The 20,651-nt window shown below is 41.1% G+C and overlaps 1 protein-coding gene across 2 annotated transcripts in view; it reads right to left on the bottom strand.

The window, feature by feature from the left end:
- The window catches only part of TTC7A (tetratricopeptide repeat domain 7A), a 184,758-nt gene that overhangs the window by 87,299 nt on the left and 76,808 nt on the right, over positions 1-20,651 (bottom strand). For both annotated transcript variants that reach the window (XM_075706834.1, XM_075706833.1), the window contains 3 exons: positions 17,876-17,933; positions 14,407-14,479; positions 7,841-8,001 (listed from right to left, as the gene is read on the bottom strand). In XM_075706834.1, the coding sequence (XP_075562949.1) occupies positions 7,841-8,001; positions 14,407-14,479; positions 17,876-17,933 (292 nt within the window). The remainder of the gene's footprint in view (positions 1-7,840; positions 8,002-14,406; positions 14,480-17,875; positions 17,934-20,651) is intronic.

Here is a 20,651-nt window from a genome sequence, read left to right as displayed (position 1 = left end):
ACCCCACAGTGAGCAGGCTGGGGGTGCACAAGAAGCTGGGAGGGGACACAGCTGGGACAGCTGACCCCAACTGACCAAAGGGATATCTCATACCATATGACGTCATACTCAGCATGTAAAGCTGGGGGAAGAAGGAAATGGGGGACATTCAGAGTGATGGCGCTTGTCTTCCCAAGTGTCGTGGTTTAGCCCCAGCCAGCAACTAAGCACCACGCAGCCGCTCACTTGCTCCCCCTACCCCGATGGGATGGGGGAGAGAATCGGAGGAGTAAGAGTGAGAAACACTCCTGGGTTGAGATAAGAACAGTTTAATAATTGAAATAAAGTAAAATAGTAATGATAACAACAACAACAAATATAATAATAATAAATATAACAAAACAACAACAACAACAACAACAAAGCAAGTGATGCACAATGCAATCACTCACCACCCGCTGACTGATACCCAGACAGTTCCTGAGCAGTGACTGCTGCTCCCCGGCCAACCCCCCCACAGTTTATATACTGAGCATGACGTCATATGGTATAGAATAGCCCTTTGGTCAGTTTGGATCAACTATTCTGGCTGTGCCCCCTCCCAGTTTCTTGTGCGCCTGGCAGAGCATGGGAAGCTGAAAAAGTCCTTGACTAGCATAAGCAGTACTCAGCAACAACTAAAAACACCAGCATGTTATCAACATTCTTCTCCTACTAAATCCAAAACACAGCACTATGCCTGCTGTTAGGAAGAAAATTAACTCTATCCCAGCCGAAAACAGGACACCAAGTAACCTTTTATGCGTGATGGAGCCCTGCTTTCCTGGAGGTGGCTGAACACCTGCCTCCCAATGGGAAGTAGCGAATGAATTCCTTGTTTTGCTTTGCTTGTGTGCGTGGCTTTTGCTTTCCTATTAAACTACCTGTATCTTAACCCACGAGTTTTTTCACTTTTACCTTTCCAATCCTCTCCCCCCTCCCACCAGAGGGGAGTGAGCGAGTGGCTGTGTGGTGCTTAGTTGCCAGCTGGGGTTAAACAACAACACAGAGTTCCTGACATTCCCTTATGGAACTTCCCACTTTACACAAATAAATTGCTCTGAAGTACAGAACCTGTGGGTGGTAACTATCTCATCTCAAATCAGCCATGCTATTCCTGCATTTTTGAATTTATTTGTAAATTTCTGAAGTGAAGCCTATGCATTTGCAGAACTTGCGTTACCTCTCCAATGCCAAAACCAGCATCTAGAAGCACTGCTGCTCACTGTACAGGTCTTAAATGAATAGAGGCAGCAGCCATTTACTCAGGTGGTAGGAAAAAAGTTGTTATGAAATAAAACTGATTTTTCATCCAGAAGAAAGACTCAAACCATTGCTGCTAAGGTTGGAAAACCGCATGGCTGTTCCTTCTTTTCATACCATACGAAAAAAAGAATTCTGCAGTAGGTTTCCTCTCTAAGCTCTGTTTAACTCCTTTTATTCATATGCTGAACCCTGTGCTATGAGGGAATGGAATTCTCCCCAGGTACCACAGACTCCATCCATATAATCTGAAGATTAATTGATATGTACACTAACATAAATCCATTCCTGGCACAAACAGACATGAACCAGCTAGGGATATACTTCTTCCTGCTGCATTAAGATAGTGGGTAGAAGGCTATCATGCCCATTGGCTGAATTTTTGTCTTAGATCAGACTGTGATCCTCAGAAAGGGGTGCATACACCTGTTTGAACCTGCCAAAATGGGAATCTGATCTTGGATACCTTAACTCAAGAATTCATTCTGTTTCCTCAACATCCAGGGCAAAAAAAGAAAAAAAAAAAAAAGAAAAAGAAAAAAAAGCCTAAAAATGTGGAAATAAGTCCAAACCAGAAAAATCCCTTAGATTTCTATTTCTGAAATTCTTTTTGCTTTAAGTACCTGTGTTATCATTAATAAGAGTCAAGAGACTAGCTTAAAGCTTTCCCTTCATATATTTGGCATACAAATACTCAATATCATTACCAGTGCCACAGAGTATAGTCCTGATTATTGCAATATATCACCAAGGGTTTTTTATTAGGTCAGTTTTATAAAAACAACAAGGGATCATAACATGCCAACAAAAGCAAACATTCATGGTTACTATAGAAAAAACCCAGCTCAACCCTTCTAACTCCACATAATACATGTCTTTTGTTTAAGTGAATCACAGAAGCCTAATGTAAGTTTTCTATTCTTGTAGCACAGTACTGTCTGATTACCCAAGTACATACTTCCATTTTTTATCACTTTGCATTATTGTCTGGGGCATCAATACAATGATAAAAATATTTGCAGGTCACTCTCACCAGCCAGGGTGTGAACATACCACTACAAGAAGTCAACTTACAAAAGCTCCACCCTTAAGTGTTTTGAATATCCTATTTATAAATAAGTTGTCTAGCACAATCAAATGCTACAGCCAAAATATTAATTTATCCCTGCTTTAGATCCTCAGACCTTGTACCCTTGAGGAATTCTGCAAACAAAACAATATTCTGAGAATTTTAACAAGCTGTTTTATCACCATGTCTGTTCACAAGATGTACCAGGCTTCCTTGCCTCTTGCCTAATGGTGAACTGGAATCATATAAACAGGCTGACCTGATTCTCTAAAGCCATACTTATAAAGCTAAGTGAGATCACCACCACTTTCATGAGAAAAGTTGTAAAACCATTCTATAGCATACACAATCATATTACCTGGGGGTAAGGTGGGAGGTACAACTATCCTGACACAAAAATTTTAGTATAGACTAGGCGTAACACAAAGGTTTGCAAACCATGAACTGAGAGACAACTGACTCCTTATTCCCTATGAAGATTACAGGCAAAAAGACAGTTCTACTTTATGGCTGTCAACAATATTGTAGTACTCCACTAGTGCCCATAAAGATATTGCTCAAAGAAGGCATGAGTTGTTTTTTTTCAACATACAAGAAATAGCCTGACAAATAATAGAAAAAGAATTCAAACTGGAAATACTAGTTTAATTGTGCATTTTGAGGTCCCGATTTTACACTGGTTTTTTTTTGTAGTGAGTGGAAGCACCTGATAAATGACATTGCTTATATACCACAGAATAGCTCTCTCCCCAGTGAGTCTGCACCAGACTATGACAAATAAATCTTGCCAGACGATTACTTCACAGGTCCTTAATGAAATTAGTGATGAGGTCAAAGACATTTGCTGGCAGTAAACCACTTCTAATCTAGCAGAGGACTTTGTATTTTGAGGGCTAGCTGTAGCAAAAAAACCCTTTCTGCTAAAACACCACCAAGACGACACACACAATTCCCCATGCAAAATTTACTTCCTTTTTTATTGACGGTCTCCAAGATACACATTTAATATTTCTTGGCCTTCTGAGCTTTTTTGCACTACATTTCCAGTAATTACTTTTGTGATAGCAAATATTTGGGTAGAACAAAAGCATCTGCATTGGACTGCTACTTTGCTCCGAAACACCAACCCACCTGCTTCTTTTTGAGTCTTTGTGTGTAGAATAGCAGCGCTTCCCAAAACTTTTCTGTTATTTCTCTTTGAAACTAGTTTTGAGACTCTGAAAGCAACAGAATAGTGACTTACAGTTTAGGAAGAGAAGGCATATTAGCAGCTATTAATTTAGAAGAGTTACGACTCCTGTGCCAGATGCAGAACTGCTACAGATAGAAAGACATGATCATTTAACAAAACATTCACCATCACATTGAGCAGCGATTAGAAGTTGTTACATGTTAGACCAGAAGAATGTATTATTCTATCTTAATGGCAGGCTGTCCAGGAGACAAAAAACAAGCTGGCAAACAACAGAATAGGTTTTGATAAGCAGTCTGGGAGCAATTATAAAGCAATAGAGTATCCATAAAATTCATATCCTATTTCCAACCTCAGGCTAGGTACAGACCTTAATTTTTTTTCCAGTGCTTGGAGCTAACCAATTAGAGCTAAAAGATGACCAGAGAGGAAAACAGTCTCTGGAAGAGTGGGCGAGTCAGGAGGACAAAGTCAATTTTACATGAGCAAAACAGGAAGGAGGAAATATTGCCAGCTGAAGATAAAGGACTGTGTCAGCCACGCTCTGTGGTGGGTTCTGCAGGCTGCCAGACCTACGCGACTTCTGCATGGAACATTTTGTGAGGTGTGAATACAGGCTTTAAAAAGGGAAATACTTTCTTTCTAAATAAACAATGCATTATTTTCAGAAGATCACCTGGGGTGCAAGAGGGGTGCTCACTAATATTATTTCTTCCAGGTAAAAGATCTATCCCTAAGACAAGCCAGGGGAGGTAATCACAGCTGGTCCCAGGTAGAACACTGCCCAAAAGGTTGGCCTTTGAGTTGGAAAAAAATTGAAGGAATCCATCTTAAGAAAGGCTTATGATCAGCATCATTGACCTGGAGGGGAGATATCTGGTACTATCAGGAGTCTTCTCTCCAAATGTGCTGGAGATAGTGCTTTGAAATATATAGCAAAACAAACTGTTGGTACTACACTGATTAACTTCTTTTAAAAGCACACCAACATTGACAGGATGTAAAAACACTGTTTTATCCTGGGCTGCCTGCCTCCATAGGAGTCAGTGATTTTTCAGATGGTACCTCCCATGTAAAGGTTGCTATTATTGCTCTTTTATAGTCATGGCAAGGCAGTGTATTTCTTCTGGATCGCTCCATCTTGCAATACATCCAACAAAGCTAGCTCTCATTCTTCCCCTGTCACTGCTTGACAGTACATCCAAGTGCTCAAATTCAGTCACTCACTGACTGTAATGTCATGCATTTGTTACTCTATGCCGCCTTTCAAGCGGAAGTGATCTTCCTAAGCTAATTTTTCTGAACAATTTGTGCTTTTGGATATCCAGCTGTTCTTCAACATTCTTCCCCAACAACTTGATCCAAAACATTCCAGTTCATCTCTCGCTGTATTCAGTGTCTAGCTTTTGTATCCCTCCTCCCTATGCACCATACTGACCACTGAAATGTGAAGTAAATGTTTAAGTTTAGACACTCCAACAAGGGTCACTTCTAGACACATTTGGGTCAGTATTATGGGGCTCATGCCAAAGGATTTTGTATGTTAGCTGAGCAATGCAGTGTATTTGTTCCGATTGCTTCAACCTCTAACCAACTACATGACATCCTGAATGATTCCTTCTTTAAAATATATAATGAAAAAACTTAATATGAAAATAAAAAAGCAGGAACAAACTCATCTTGATTACATACAGAGACCAACAAAACAGTATGAGATGTCTATAGTTTGGGCCAGCTAAGACCTTAATTTTTTATGTATTATTCTTTCGTTTAGGATATACGTCCAGGTAATGCTTATGTTTTTTGCCACCTACAGAGCCCTGAGGTCCCTCAATGCAGCTTTCATCTTCTTTCTTGATACATGCCATCAAACTATGATTCCAAAAAGCGTTGTCATTAGGAAGGGAGCCCCCAGGCACCACGTTACACAGTTGCCTGGTTCATATCAATGTGAATGGGGAAAAGTAATCAACCACTTTTAAATACAGCTTTAAAATCATGCAGTTGAACTTGCCTATACAAATTACATGAAGTATCCTGTAGTCATTCCATGCAGTAGTGAAATTTACTACAATATTACTTACAATAATGTAAGACAATAACAACCAGAGATACACAGTAGCATCAGGTTTTTCTCCCTTCAAAGAGGTTAAACAAAGCAGTAAAGCCCTCCTAGCCTAAACTGTACATTAGACCTCTAGAAAGTCTGGAACAGTTTCAGATTTGGTACAAACTATAGATGTATTATTCTGTTACTTTTCTTGCTTTCCCCCTCATTGGATTCCTGTTGTTCTTTTTCTTCAGAAATGCTTTTTTTAAACATCTTTTTTTTTCCCATCTTGCAACTCTGATACTCTTTCTCCATTCCCTCACTCATCAGTTATTTGCTGCCTGGTTTAGAGGAAGACTCACACTGAGACAGGCTAATCATAGCAGCAGAGGCAAGAAGCCAGCCCCTACTCCTGCATCCCCTGTACCTGTGAATGAGTCTCACTGCCTACTGTGTTACGTACCATGATGCATGCAGGGTGTAAAAAGGGGCTCTTCCAAGAGCACACACTCTAGCAAGTCTGTGCCTAGCATGAACTTGTGGCTTTCACTACCAGTATTAACTATTTCTACCAGAAACAACCTATGCTGCTACTCCTTGCAAGGCCTTTCTGCAAATGAAGATTGGCACTGATAGAAGCATAGCAGATAATATTCTTTCCTGCTTTGGAGAAATCAGCTTACCAGACAGCATAAAGGAACCCACCAGGCAGCCCTCCAGGCTACTTTGCTGCTTTGTTTTGTCCTCCCCTGAAACATAAGTTACCAGTAAGTGCTGGAGGAAAGATCCAGGACTTGATGGACCAGTTGGTTCATCTGACATGGCAAATACTCTGTTCCTCACATGAACAACCAGTTTCTTTTTCCTCTTCCACCTCTGTCTCATATATCTTTGAGAGTTTGTAGTCCTTAATGAACATCTGACCTTTGACTGTATGATGTGACCTTTGACTGTAAAACATGAGGTTTTTTACTACACTTATCACTTTCAAACAGCAAAACACAATTTAGCAGCCACTGGAGTATTTCCTGTTTCAATCATACCCATGTTCACACTCTGAAGAGATGTTGGCATCATTTGAAGAGCTTTTCCATTACTAATTTTCACTTTGTTCTCAAAGATGTGCACTGACAGTCTTAGCTCCTCACATACACAAAGTAAGCAACCTCAAAACCACAGGCAGCAGACCTATTGTAAATGGCAATGTGCAGCTTACAGTGAAATGCATTATATGCTGATACAGCAACATAGTTCTAAAAGATCCTAAAGCATTCAAGCTCACATTTAGATAGCCTCAATCTCGATTGTGACCTTCCTTTGCTCTGGTTTAGACAACATCCCACTCAGCTGCTGGACTACATCTGTGGAGGAGGCCACTCCCTCTCTCCACTGAGAAAGCAGGCTGTCTAAAGACAATGCCACATGGGTTTAAAACATCCATTAAATACAGGCAATTCTGAATGGAGGTTGGTTTTCCAGCAATGCAACAGGATTTTCTGCAGTTTGGCTGAGAAACTTAGTATGCAATCACCAGAAAGTATTACAGTAGCTTTAATTTTTGCACAGAACAGACAAATTCATTGTTTTGAAAGGTCATGACAGTAAATCGCAAGGAATTCAATTTATCTCCCTTGGATGGATGAAGCACTGAGTCAAACATAGAACAGTGGAAACCTCTGGCTCCAAGAAGTCTGTGCTGGTTCAAACCTGGTCTTAGGCAGCCAAACTGTCCTTTTGGCTATACGTTATTACAGCTTGTGATTTTCAACTGATCTTTTTTCCCCAGCTGTGCAGCAAATTGTGTCATACATGAGCATCAAAAGAATGGTCAATACATGAAGAATTTGTTTGTTTTTAACCAGGAAGTTTACCAAATATAAAGTTATTTGTGATACAGACAGACATCATCATAGTTGTCTCACACTCATTTCTCCACATGTAAAGTGACATATGAAAAAGTACAGGGAGATATATGGGAGGAGACACCATCAGCACAATACAGAAAGACAAATACTGGAAAAGCAAACAAGCATAAGGATTAGTTTTAAAAACAGAAAGACCATGAAGACAGAAAATCAAAAGAACACCCTGACCCTCACATGTTCTAGCTTCACAGTACAGCCAGGAGGAGAGTGACACACGAGTACCACACCTGATTTAACAGGCTCCTTGTGTATAACTGAGAACAACAGAGCTAATGAGCAGATCGCTCCTGACTGGATGTATCGCTTCGTGCAATGACTCTTACCTAAAGCTTTCTGGGTATTCAACAACAGCCATGTTGATAACATCCAGTGCATGCTGATAGTGCTTCTGAGCTGAAAAGAGGAGGGCCAGTAGATGAAGTGAATTCATGTCATCTTTGCACAGCTGCAGTGCTTCTTGAAGATGTTCTATAGCATCGGAAATCTGGGAGGAGATGGGGTAGAAATAAAAAGAGAACACATTTCTCCTTCAGTCCTACATCATATCCCAAAGGTAAGAACAAATACAGTCATTAGAAATTCTGAAGAAATCCTGCTTAGGCACCTATGAGAAAGACTTCTACTCTCTGAAGTTTGACAAAATTAGCAGACTGCACTGCTTGAAAAAAAACCACACGCTCTAGAGAAAAGAGTCTGCAGCATTACTAAATCACTGCATATAAACAGGAGCAGCAGACCTGACCCAATCAACCCCTTCTTACTTTGGCATGGTGCTTCTATGCTGTAAAAAGATCACTACAGAGGCCCAATTCTCCACTGCATTTTCTAGGATGGGTGGCTGGCTCTTCACCTGGGGGAGAGCATTACGCATCTGTGCTGCATTTTGTCTCTTCTGATGGCTGTACAAGGCCTTCCATGATTTGGATCAAGAACATAAAAATTAAGTTTGAATGTTCAAGGGAAGAGAATCAAGATTCAAAATGCTGTCAGAAAAAGAAGTATCTTTGCAAGCAGTGATGTAAAGAGTAGTCCTGACACAGCAGTAGCATGTCATTAGAATCAAGTCTCACTTGGCAGAAAACTTAACATCTGTAATGAATGCAAGTATATCACATGCTCTTTATGTTCCAATCCCTATTTTAGGCTATCTGTTCAAAACAGAACTTCTTAGTAGATTTTCTTTCCTTTGGCTACCAGTAAGTTTTATATGGAGGATTTTCTTTAAGACTCTCTAGTGTCTGAAATTACTGTTACTTAAATTATTCCAGATCTGTGTTTGGCCCTGGAAGCCTGCAGAAAACAAAACAGAAAAATGTATAGATTTCTTTTCCTCATATATACCTTCCCTCTCCTTCCCTTAAGGGATGGAGAACATAGCTCCTTCTTTCCTACTACAAGAGCTTCCCACCTAGCAAAGCTCTGCAGATATTCTCCTGCCTTGGCATACCACCAGTGTCAAATTCCCACTGCCTCCACAGATCACTCAGGAAAACAGGTAGCACATAACTAAGGAAACCAACAATTATGCTGCCTGCAGTTACAACAGAGGTTGCCGATTATCCAGATGCCAGGTATTCTTCTGGAAGCGTGGTACATATTTCTGTTCACGGGACAGCTTCATCGTAATGTCCGAGTGACATTTCACTCTTACTGTGCATATGCAAGCCAAAGTACTTAACTACTCTATTACTGGTGACTTCATGCAAGTCTGGAGATCAGTGCAACTGCTCCACAGACATAACCCCAAACTGGCATCTGGCCCACAGCTTCAAAACTGCTGAATGTCCTGGCTTAGATTCAGGATGGGATATATGACTGAGTGCTCAGCTTTAATGAATTACTGCTTGTCAGTGGAGCTACTTTAACCACATGCGTTATTATAGCCTACTGCAAAGGTAAACACATTGGCTGAAATCACCAATGTTCCCTCAGCAGCTTACTAGGACATATTTTCTTACAGTATAAAAACACCAGCAATGACAAGACAACTTGGAACCAGCACAATAGGCATGAGACTGTGGTGGGCCCAGATCTGCCTGTCCACGAAGTTCTTCAGTACGTATACCAGAGGTATATAAGTCTGACTTGCTAAAACAAAGCTGCTATCAAGACTCTTCTTGCACTCAGGACTAAAAATACCTCTTTTTTTTTCTATTCTTCTGTCTCAGACCTGCACAGGTTGTCATAAAGAAATTCCAAGCTTAGGGGAAAAATAAGCTCATTAGAAGAAAATCTGTAAACCCAACTGGAGGGGGCTTTGAGCAACCTGTGCCAGCTGACCCTGCTTTGAGCAGGGACTGAACTGGGTGATCTCCAGAGGTCCCCTCCAAACTCAACTACTCTATGATTCTATTTAAAGACTTGGGAAGGTGCTCCTAATTTGCTAGTATGATCAGACAAAGAATAATACTTGCAACTAGCATCTTTACTGAGGGACTTTGAAACTGTAAGGATACTTAACCTTACTTGCACGTAAATAAAATAGCACAAAAGCCAGTTGTGGTCGCTCCTGCAAACCTGCGCCTGTTGAACACGCAGTCACATACTGTTGAAATAGATGTAGCCTAAAATCATTTTCCCCTGTTCTGTGGCACAGGGCTTGCAATGGTTACATCTCATTTCAGTGCTTCCCTCTAGTACCATCACAGTCACAGACAATGGCTGGTTTTGGAAATCAATCATGCTTCCCTGACATCTGATTGTTTAACTTGAGCCCAAAAGGATTCCTTAGTGCTGTAACACCATTAGTAGGCTACACAGTACTGCTGCATAATTAGAAACAGCGGACAAAACACCAACCTGCAACAGACCCAGTGCAACAAAATACAAACTAAATTTCTAGAACAATAAGAGCAAGACACTTGGCAGCAGTCAACACAAACTTCTTTTGAAAAGCAGAGATCATCAATCTATTGACAGATGCCACAGCTTATTTATTTAAGTAACTACATAATATGAGAAAGATGGGAGCTGGCAGCCCAGATGGCACCCTGAAACTTTAGGGCTGTATCAGAGGTAGGCTGCCAGTTTAAAGTGCAGCACTTGTAGGGAGTTTAAAGTAATCTTATTTCAGCTGGACTGCAAGTCTGAGTGGGGCCTGCAATTAGAAGATGCTACTCTTCTCTGATTCACCTTTCTGTTAATAAATATACCACGGTATTCTGCATGGCACACAGGTATATTCAGATCACACTGATTAGGAAGCAAAGACACTGCAGTAAGCCACAAATAGCATCTTGCAGCACTACCAAAATAATGCCACAATATGGATTGTTTAGGCTGCCTCTTATATAATAAGATTTATTTTAATACTGCTATATGCTTCCTTAAAAAAAATGCTGTGATGTTACAACTCTAGGTATAAAAAGGAAAACAGTACGAGTGTTAAAAATACTTCCCAACAGTAGAATGCACTTGCATATTTAGAATGGTAAACGAAACAGGATCTCATAAGAAGAGTTTTCAGGCCTTATAATTTCACATCAGTTGTGAGTTACAGTTAATTAAGCATTAAAACTATCCTCTCCATCTCTTTTTATAGCATGGGGATTATAGAAAGGAGAAAGCTTTATTGACTGGCAAGACCTTCCGTTGAAAACAGACTTGCTGCAGTCCACCAGAACTTCAGGAAAGCAGGCACAAACATATCTGTTATTACTTAATTCTTACTACAAGCTGGTTTTGATCACCAGAAAAATCTAGGCCAGGACCTAGACAGAAAAGCAGCATGTTGCTGTTCAGCAGAGGAGGAACTAGCTGGTCTGGGATAAACACAGATCAGAACTACCCACACATCCAGCAGCCACCAAAAGCAGCACCTCTCAATACCTACTAAAACAGAGCTCCCCTCCTGGGGCAAAGGAAAGACAGCAGTCTTGCCTTCTTGAAACCAGAATAAAAGCTGTCCTGGAGAAAACAGCTGAAATATTTTCTCTGGTGTCTTAATTGATGTTTATCTTATTTTTACATACAGACACTCTAGAAGGTGGTAGGTGTTTTCTGGATATTGCCACTTGAAACTTCAGGTCTGTTGGCAGCCCACAGATGAAACTGATAAGCGAGACCTCTAATTCTCAGCTGCTGGCCCCTGGCTGTCTTTCCCTTCCTATTTGCATGCAAAGGAAGGTCAAATCAAATCAAATCAAGTATTAAAATGGTACAAACCCCCCATATGTTGTCTTTATGTATCCGATACTGATTTACATGGCATTCAAGGTCAAAACCACCACCACCACCCAAAATGAGAAGGGAACCCGCACTTAAAATTAACAAGAGCGCTGACTCTCTGGAGTCATTTCCATAGAAACTGGCCTGCTAAAAAACAAGGCAAGGCATTAAAATCAGTGAGCTTTAAAATGTTCATTCTACCTTGTTTTTGCTGATCCAAATGCTGTTACCACAGAAACAGGAGAAGCAGCCGAACCAGCTGCCAGGAGTTGGGAGTTACAAGTCTCATTTGTCAATTGGCTCGGCCAGCTGCCAGCCAGGCGCTGTAGGTGGAGATAATCACCACAGCAAATACTGACCTTGGCCTTGTGGCAGTTCAACTTTGGGAGAAAACCAGATTGAGACCCTCCTTACAGAAGAGGGTATTCTACTCTGTGCTTTGCTGAAAAATCCACCCCAAAATGCTGTGGGGCTGACCTAGACCCTCCAGGAGTCACTAGAGTCCTCCCAAGTGACTCTGGTGGTCTTTAGGGGACAGAGCCACACACGCGAACACAGGCACAAAGCACATCACCATCATCTTTCATTTTGGTTGCTGGTGGTTTTCAACTGCCAACTCTGTGAAAACCTTTTATAACCATTCCTCCTCTTGTCATGTCCTCATCGCGTGTCAGAGGGAAGCTTATGCTTTTCCATTTCCCCTCTTCCCTGCCCAGTGCTGACAGAGACAAGTGATGCTGGAAATACTTTACAGTCTTCCAAGGAAGATGAATTGCTCCAACTTTGCTTAGCACTCTACCAGTCAGCTGCCTCTCTTGCTTTGTTCCATGAAAACACTCTCTTATCTATGCAAGCTGATATCTAGATTTTTCAGTGTTGGGTAAGGTTACCTCATTTATTGACCTTGACTATGGAAACAAAAAGGCCTATTTGTTGAGAATAACATTCAGGTATTATACTATAACCTACTGTGTAGGAATGGCCTGATTTGTTGGTACTGTAGCGTCACTTGATGAAAGCCCTAACTGTGACATTCAATAGTTAATGCAATCTATCAAAAAAAGGTATCATTTATCTTTCAGTTAATCAGAAAGAGAACATATTAGATACTTTAAATAATTAAGGATATTAAAAATGCATTACCAAATGTTTATCATTAAGTAAACTGGCAAAAGAAGAGTAGGATATTTTACAGCAGTCCAAAAATAAAGATGTCTCAGGTATCTCCTCTCTCTCCAGGCATGCATTAAAGATTTATATCTCACTAGACGGTGAAGCGCAGGAGCAGCATCGCAGGGGTCAGGCTGACACTACATAACACACTTAGATCACACATCTATGGTAGCAGGGGCGACTGGCAGAATATCAAGAATGAAAATACACAGGTGAGGTAGACAAAAGAAAGTGAACATGAGGACAAGAGACTGAATGGAAAGAACAGGAGGGAAGGGAAATGATGAAATGAGACATACGAAACAACACTGTAAAGACAGGCTACAACTGGAGAAAAAGAAAGGATAATGAGTTAAAATGCAGTGGACCAATAACAGTAAAAACAACAAAGAACCAATGACCACCAAAATCTCGATTTTATTTTTAAGGATAGCAGCTGAAAAGCTGTAATGCTTTTACTCATGCCAAGAAGCAGAAGGGGCAGCAGATCAGAGAACCTCCCTAAGAGGCAGAAAGAAGGTTAGCTGGATATTTTTTAATGAAAGACCCTGAGCAAACTGCATCATAAAGCAGCCGTAGGCAGATGAGAAAGTTAAATATGACATTTTAATTATCCTTTCTTATTGCAGGCTTCCTCACAACGCACTGCTCTCATTATGAAAGGGTTACAAAAGTGACATTATCAAGAGTGTGCTCTCTTGGAACAATTAGTTTAACCTAATGAACACACAGCTCCCCTAATTAGCTCAGGAAAGTAGGAAGGATCCAACTGTTTGACTCTGTAGTGTAGACTAAGGAGAGAAAACTGCAGCAAGCAGAAAGCCTGCCAAAGAAGGAAACTATGATGATGAAATTTCAAATCTAGCTAGAGAAGCATTTAAAAAATAGGGGCTGTTCCAATAAAGACTTTGGCTTTTAAACAGAAGGGACAGAGAAATAAAACACATCCCAATTATAAAAAGAAGGGACAGAAAAATAAAGCACAGCCCAAATGTTTTTTCTGAAAGGCAGTGCAGTGTATTTTCTGATCAGTTTAATTTTTATGAGTTAACACCTGCAGCAGCGTTCAAATGCCAACTAATCCCACTCACTGCAGAGCTCCAGCACCCATCAAAGCCTAACGCCGAATGTGCCCAAGTATGGAATAAACCAATCCCCAGCGCAGACAGCATGCGATCTGGTGTGATACAGAACCAGGCAGTAGCAAAAGAGCCTTTGGAGTAGCCTGCAGCAGGACACAGCATGATACCCAGGGAACAGAAATAAATACACCTCGCTCGCCCCACCCGGACAAGTTGCTCCAAGTGAGAACAGCACTGCTCATGAGTTAGAGCTGAATGCCTGCCCTAGGGAATGTCGTTCCATGTGCTACAGAATTATATTTAAAAAATAATAACTAAAAAATATCTTACACAAACATATTCTGATTGACTGTTATCGAATACAATGTGGGAAGGAAGGGACTGTTTAGAAAGTCTGGGTCTTGTTCAACTGTGCTGTCCTTCTCCCACCCTCTCATGACTCAGTGGTTGCCAGTTATTGTACATACCTGTCTGACAAGAGCCAGCTGCAGTGATAGGTAGAGGATGATTTGGTGATCTTCTGGGTCCAAGTCACGTGCTCTTTAAGGACAACCACACAATACAAAAAGAAAAGTGACTGTTAGATTGTACTTAGCAGAACTCCTTCACCATGAGTCACACACAAGCACAGAACAAAACCCAGTCAGTCCTCTCCTACGGAAAACTAGTTCAGTAACAGGGGAGCACACCGAAACTAGACAAAAAGCACATCAACGCTGGCCTGGCTAAGCCAGGCTTGCAGGACCAAGTATGAAAAACACAACTGCCAGGATGTTATACAATGTACGTGCTCCTTCATTAAATGCCAATTAATATTTTGGAACTTGGATAACTGATATGGAGAAAGTTCTTAACTCATGACAAACCCATTAAAGCATTATTTTCAGTAATTTAGGTGAGGAAGATAGCTGTCCAACTTGTTCCTGTATTGCCACTTTTCAAACAGTAGGAGAGGGTTAGGTTAGCACTGAAAAAGTAATAATTGTTTCTGCTATTATTGTGACTATGAGCATCTCGAGGACTGAAGATCAGGAGCCTATGACGTGAGCTGGTGCTCATACACACAAAACATCCTCCACCCTGCAGCTTCTAGTCTAACTGTTGACAGTAGACTCCTAATTTGGAAAGGGAAGACCCTAAGGGAGGAATGAGGATTTCATGGCAGGAGCTGAGTCTGGCCCAAAACCAAGGCCCTTACTTCTCAAGCTTGGACCTCTTAGATATTACCTTCTGGTCCACAGCAGGCAACAGTGTGCACTGCAGTGATCCCTTGGCTAGTGAAGGCTGCAGTGTCTCCAGAACCAGATGCAGTGGCCCTTCACACAGGCTTGTGTAAGGCAGGGAACAGGGATGGACAACCAGGGCAGAACTGTCCCTCTCAGACTATGCTAAGCATGAAACTGCAGTCTCGGCTTGCTAGCCTGTGGAGAAGCCATTAACCAAGGCAACGTGAAGATAGTGTTTTGGGGACCTAACCTAGGAGCAACGTGGGGCACTGGCTCATGCCACACTGGCAGCCCAGCCCAGGGACCAGTGGATTATCCCCTCACTGACCCACAGAGCTCACTCCTAGCTCTGCAGCACAGGGAAGTCATTTCACATGGAAGAGGTGGGGAAGAGGAAGGTCCTTCATAGCCAGCTGACGTTCCTGACCTCTTTCTGGGCTGCATTCCAGGACACTAGGGAAGCCTGCACCTGCATCGCCCTGCCCAAAGTGAGCACGATTAATGTCCTTATGAGGGAGAAACAACCGGCTGACAAGGCTGGTGGTTAAAAACTCTGCCAAAACTATTCATTTGCTAACAATAAACAAACAACTAAACTAATAAAAATTAGAGAATTACTTCAGGAAACAAACCACACCATTTTAATGGCAGCCACCTCCCAAATGCTGTCTTGGCCTGTGAGCAAGAAGCTAAGCTGTTGGAGTTGACTTTTATAACTAATGGCTCTAGAACTAATTAATTTAGTATGGACTGAATGTGTCCTGTAACTCCGCAAGTCAAGGTAGCACTCAAGGATTCTGAAGCAATGCTAAAGACATTAAGGTGCAATTAGTACAGGCACGTCACTAATTTCTCCCCCCACTTTAAAAAACCAAAAAAACCCCAAAACAACTAAAAAACCCCAACAACAAAAACACAACCAAAAAACCCGCAAACCAAACAACAACAGCAAGACTCTACAAGATAGAACCCAGCTTTGCCCTAAGCTGTTGGAGCAAGGGTGAGCCAGCTCTTTAGCAAGCAGCTCCTGTGAATCCTTCAGTAGCCTGTCCAACAATAAATAACAGGGGAAAGTTCACATGGGTGTATGGGAGAAGAGATTAACTGTGCTTTTGGAAAGAAACAAAGGGTTGTTACTTTACTGTTCAGTTTCCTCAAAAGGTATTAGAAATATTTGATCCAATCTTCCAGCTGAAAAGGCCACTTACAAAGATGGCTACAGGCCAAACCATGGCCTGAGAGATCATACATGTACTTTAAAAACAGGTGAAAAACAAGGAAGAAGGAAAAAAAGAAAGAAACTAAACTCAGGCATTTAGGAAGACACTAGTAACCAGCTCAATATCACAACATCCCTGTTGGCTGAAGTTTGAGTACCTAATGTTTGGCTAGAAACTTGTCTGCTTCCTAGCTAGAGTTAAGATACCATGAAAACAAGCCACAGTCAGTGGGAAAGGTCAAAGGATAAAAATAAATGCAGTTTAAAAGCACTGCAGCACCGCAATTACATCAAAATTGGGCAGTAGTTAAAGTACTACATTGGAGTCCAGGAACCAGTGCGACTTTAAGTATACTCCTGATCTAAAAAGTGACCGAATAAAATGGCTTTTTAAAATTTTATCTGTAAGATCTCCATAGGATAAATATCCAGAATTACATCTGTGGTTTCAGGTTACTACATGCTCTTGCAACCATTGCAAAACCACTGCAAGACAAACATGCTGGACAACTTACTCAGCATTAGAAAAACAGCTAAGGTCCAGTAACATGTTTAACCTGCTACATCTGTACTTTGAGATACCAGAAATCTCAGATTTTCTTCACTTTGTAATGTATTTATGACCACAGCAAACCCAGAATTAGATACTTCAGCCCAAGACTTAGACCATCTAAACATCTGCTTAGTTGCCATCCAGAGTCTGTAGGCATCTACGTTTACAATATTAACTGCCCAAACACCACCTAGTGTACTTTGGGAGGTGTAACTTAGTCATAACAGGGTCAGGAAGCTCACACCTCACCTCTCTACCACAACAGAACGGACAAAAAAGGGTTTTAACCCAAGCAGTTTTACTTGAGGTAACTGTAGTTGCAGAGGAGTTTAATTCACAGATACTTTCAGGGCAGAGCCATTGGATCAGACTCCCCCACAAAATACAGTGGTGAAGAACAGCTGAGTGGTGACTGCTTTGTACCACTAGCTCCATAGCCCCCTTATATAACAAGTCATGTAAACACTCATTAGGACAGCAATCATCCCCTCCCTGGTAAGTGGACTGACACCAGGTCACCCCATAGCAGCCTACACCCTGGTGGTGAAGATACTTTCCCACCATGAGGGAAACAGGAGTTTAAGCCTGCTTCACCCAGGAATGGAGACAAAACTAGCTTTCCACGTTTGTCGGCAGGCATCATGTAAGGAAGCTATATCTCCCAGCACTGTAGATCTCACTGCAGCTAATTTGGGGCTAAGGTTATTTCTGTTTAGTGGTAGAACAGGTACTCTTACCTTGGATATTCAACCAAATAGTCACTGCATTTAGCCATCACAGGAATGGTTTTGACAGACTATTGCTGAAATCTACTGAACTGTTTTTAAACTTTCAGGCAAGGAAGCCTTACGCAGAAGAAAAAGCCATTAAAACCAACAATTATTCTGAATTCATCCAAAGAAATACACAATGCAAGTATCCGCAAGATTCCTACTCACCTTTCTAAAGTCTGAAGTGCTTTCTTGTTTAATTCATCCTGAGCGCCCTTCAGAGTAGCTGTAGGACAAGATACAATGCCATTTAAGAGTTGAATTCCATGTTTTAGATTAAATAAATAGTTACACATGCACAGAGTATTTCAAACTGGGAGCATGAAAACTGTGGAAATCTGGTGGTGCGTGTGTTTGTGGCTGGAAAAGGTGCCAGCACAAACCCAGTATTTTAACCTGACTTTTCAATTTCATTTTTATTGAAGACTCTTCCAACTCCCTTGTCTGAAATGCTGAAGCATTTTTAACTTTCATATGCCACTGAAGGGGTCTGGGAGGAGAAGCGGACATAGGCTAACTGGATACTAAGAGCGTTAACAGGCCCTCTGCCAAGTTGGTGTATATGCTAAAAGCACTAACTAGCAGCATACTCTGGCTCAGATACAGACCGTCTCCACCACCGTCTTCACGTAGGAGGGTGTTGCAGGTTGAACAGGGAACACCAGGAGCCAAATTTACAGCTCCATGACAAAACACTTGACAACACACCACCTCCCTTGAGACCACAACAGACTTTTAGGCCACTTCAGGTGTGGCATTAGCCACTAATGCCCTCCTTGGTGCCTCTAATTGCTTGACAAAGGATCCTGCCCACTATGCTCACTTCTCAATGTGTGAATTAATTCCTAGCCAAAACCATAAAAGGAGGAGAAAAATCAAGTTCTTGTTATGCCAGGGTATCATAAGATATCATCATCATCAAGAGCAAGGGGAACAGACGAAGATTTTAGAGAAGCATGGCTTTCTCCAATCCAAAATATTTGGAAAGCTAGCAATAATTTTCAGAAGTACATCGGCTGTCTTGTTCTAGTTCTTAGTTTTCAGATTTTGCATAGCAGTTGTTTCTTGTTCTGCCTATCCTGAATTTGAGAGCTACTGATCAACAGCACAAAGAAGCGATAAGTAGTTAATCTATCAGCAAACATCCACCTATGAATATATTTGACTTTATACATCAAGTTAGTGTAAGCTCCAGAATAGAAAGCTAGTAAGTAGTATATACTTAAGCAACAAAACCAGATAAAATTGAAGTATTCTTAAAAGTTATTAAGAGGAAAGAGTTGTGGTGTTCTACAAGATGTACAAAGGTAATCAGTTTCTTTGGGTTCTGCAAAACACTAGTGAGTGAAACTTTGAAAGTAATTTATTTTGCCGAAGTAGTTACAATGATCAGATCTTTTTTGTTCCTACATCTTCCAACAGTTCTTCAAAACACCAGGTTCCTTTGGGAGGAACAGCAATCTTTAGGATTTCCCAAACCATAAAGATCAAAAATTGCTTATGCCACAAAATCTACTCTAAGTAGTAAAAACTGAACAAAAAATTTGCAGTTTAAAGAATAAATTTGAAGACATGGACTTTCATGCAAAGTGAAGGATTTATTAGAAGTAGCTGGAAATACTTCACTGTCAATAGTCTTAAACTGAGTATTCAGTTGCCAAATACTGGAAAAAGGTAACAGAGGAGGAAAATTTAGGAAAAAAATTAAAAGAATCAAGATTGATGTAAACATAAAAATGAGGAGACATTGGAAAGGATTTGATCATAGCTATAAACATTCATCCAGAAAAATATGTCAACTTCTGTTTCTCATGGAAACTACAAGATTCCTTATGTAAGTTACAGAGCAGTTCTGGAGATGCCACACAATGAGGAAGACAAATTTTACTATTTGCCCCCCAAAATAAACATAAAATGGAAAAACTAGGAGAACTTTTAGGTTCCACCTGGTAAGACATTTGACTGATGTTCAGCTTGCAGTCAGAAAGAGCACAAAATACGTTATGGAACTGAAGTGATTACAACTAGTCAGCTTTGCCTCTGCACTACTGGGAAACAGCATGTGAGTCCTACCTCCCACAATATGAACTGCACCTTCAGTTACAACTAAGTCAGAAATCTGGTTGCCTGTCTCTAGATTTGTGTCTGACTTGGATAAACACATTGACATTTGTGTTTGACAATATTGAGGACTGATGCTGCAAGTTAATCATGCCATTTACAGGGCCTTTACAGCTAAAGGAGATAAATTAGAAAAAAAAAAGCAACAAAAAGTGATTTGGGGAGGGATGCATAAAAAGAAGCTTGGCCAGCAGGTCAAGGGAGGTAATTCTCCCCCTCTGATCTGCTCTTGTGAGACCCCCACCTCTAGTACTGGGTTCAGCTCTGGGGCCCCCAATACAAGACAGACGTGGACTTACTGGAGTGGGTCCAGTGGAGGGCCATGAAAATGGTTAGAGGGATGGAGCACCTCTCCTATGAAGAAGGGCTGAGATAGTTGGGGTTGTTCAGCCTGGAGAAGAGAAAGCTCTGGGGAGACCTTATTGTGGCCTTTCAATACTTAAAGGGGGCTTATAAGAAAGATGGAGAGAGCTTTTCTTACCAGGGCCTGTAGTGATAGGTCAAGGGGTAATGGTATTAAACTAAAAGAGGGAAGATTTAGATTAGATGAAAGGAAGAAATTCTTTACTAGAGGGTGGCAAGATACTGGAACAGGTTGCCCAGAGATGTTGTGGATGCCCTACCCCTGGAATTGTTCAAAGAAGTCGTCACTGCAACCCACTTGTATCACTGAAAAGCTCTCACTTCAGACAAAGAAAAGCTTGCACCAAGGAGACAGAATCAGGTGGGTCTGACTAAATTTCTAAAAGTTGTGCTCCATTCTCCGAGGCTGACAGCACTAATGAATTCTTCAGCCTCTACCCAACCAGTAAGGCAGAGAGCA

Source organism: Pelecanus crispus, chromosome 3 (genome assembly GCF_030463565.1).
Source record: "Pelecanus crispus isolate bPelCri1 chromosome 3, bPelCri1.pri, whole genome shotgun sequence".
Taxonomy (NCBI): domain Eukaryota; kingdom Metazoa; phylum Chordata; class Aves; order Pelecaniformes; family Pelecanidae; genus Pelecanus; species Pelecanus crispus.
This window is presented reverse-complemented; position numbering and strand designations above follow the sequence as displayed.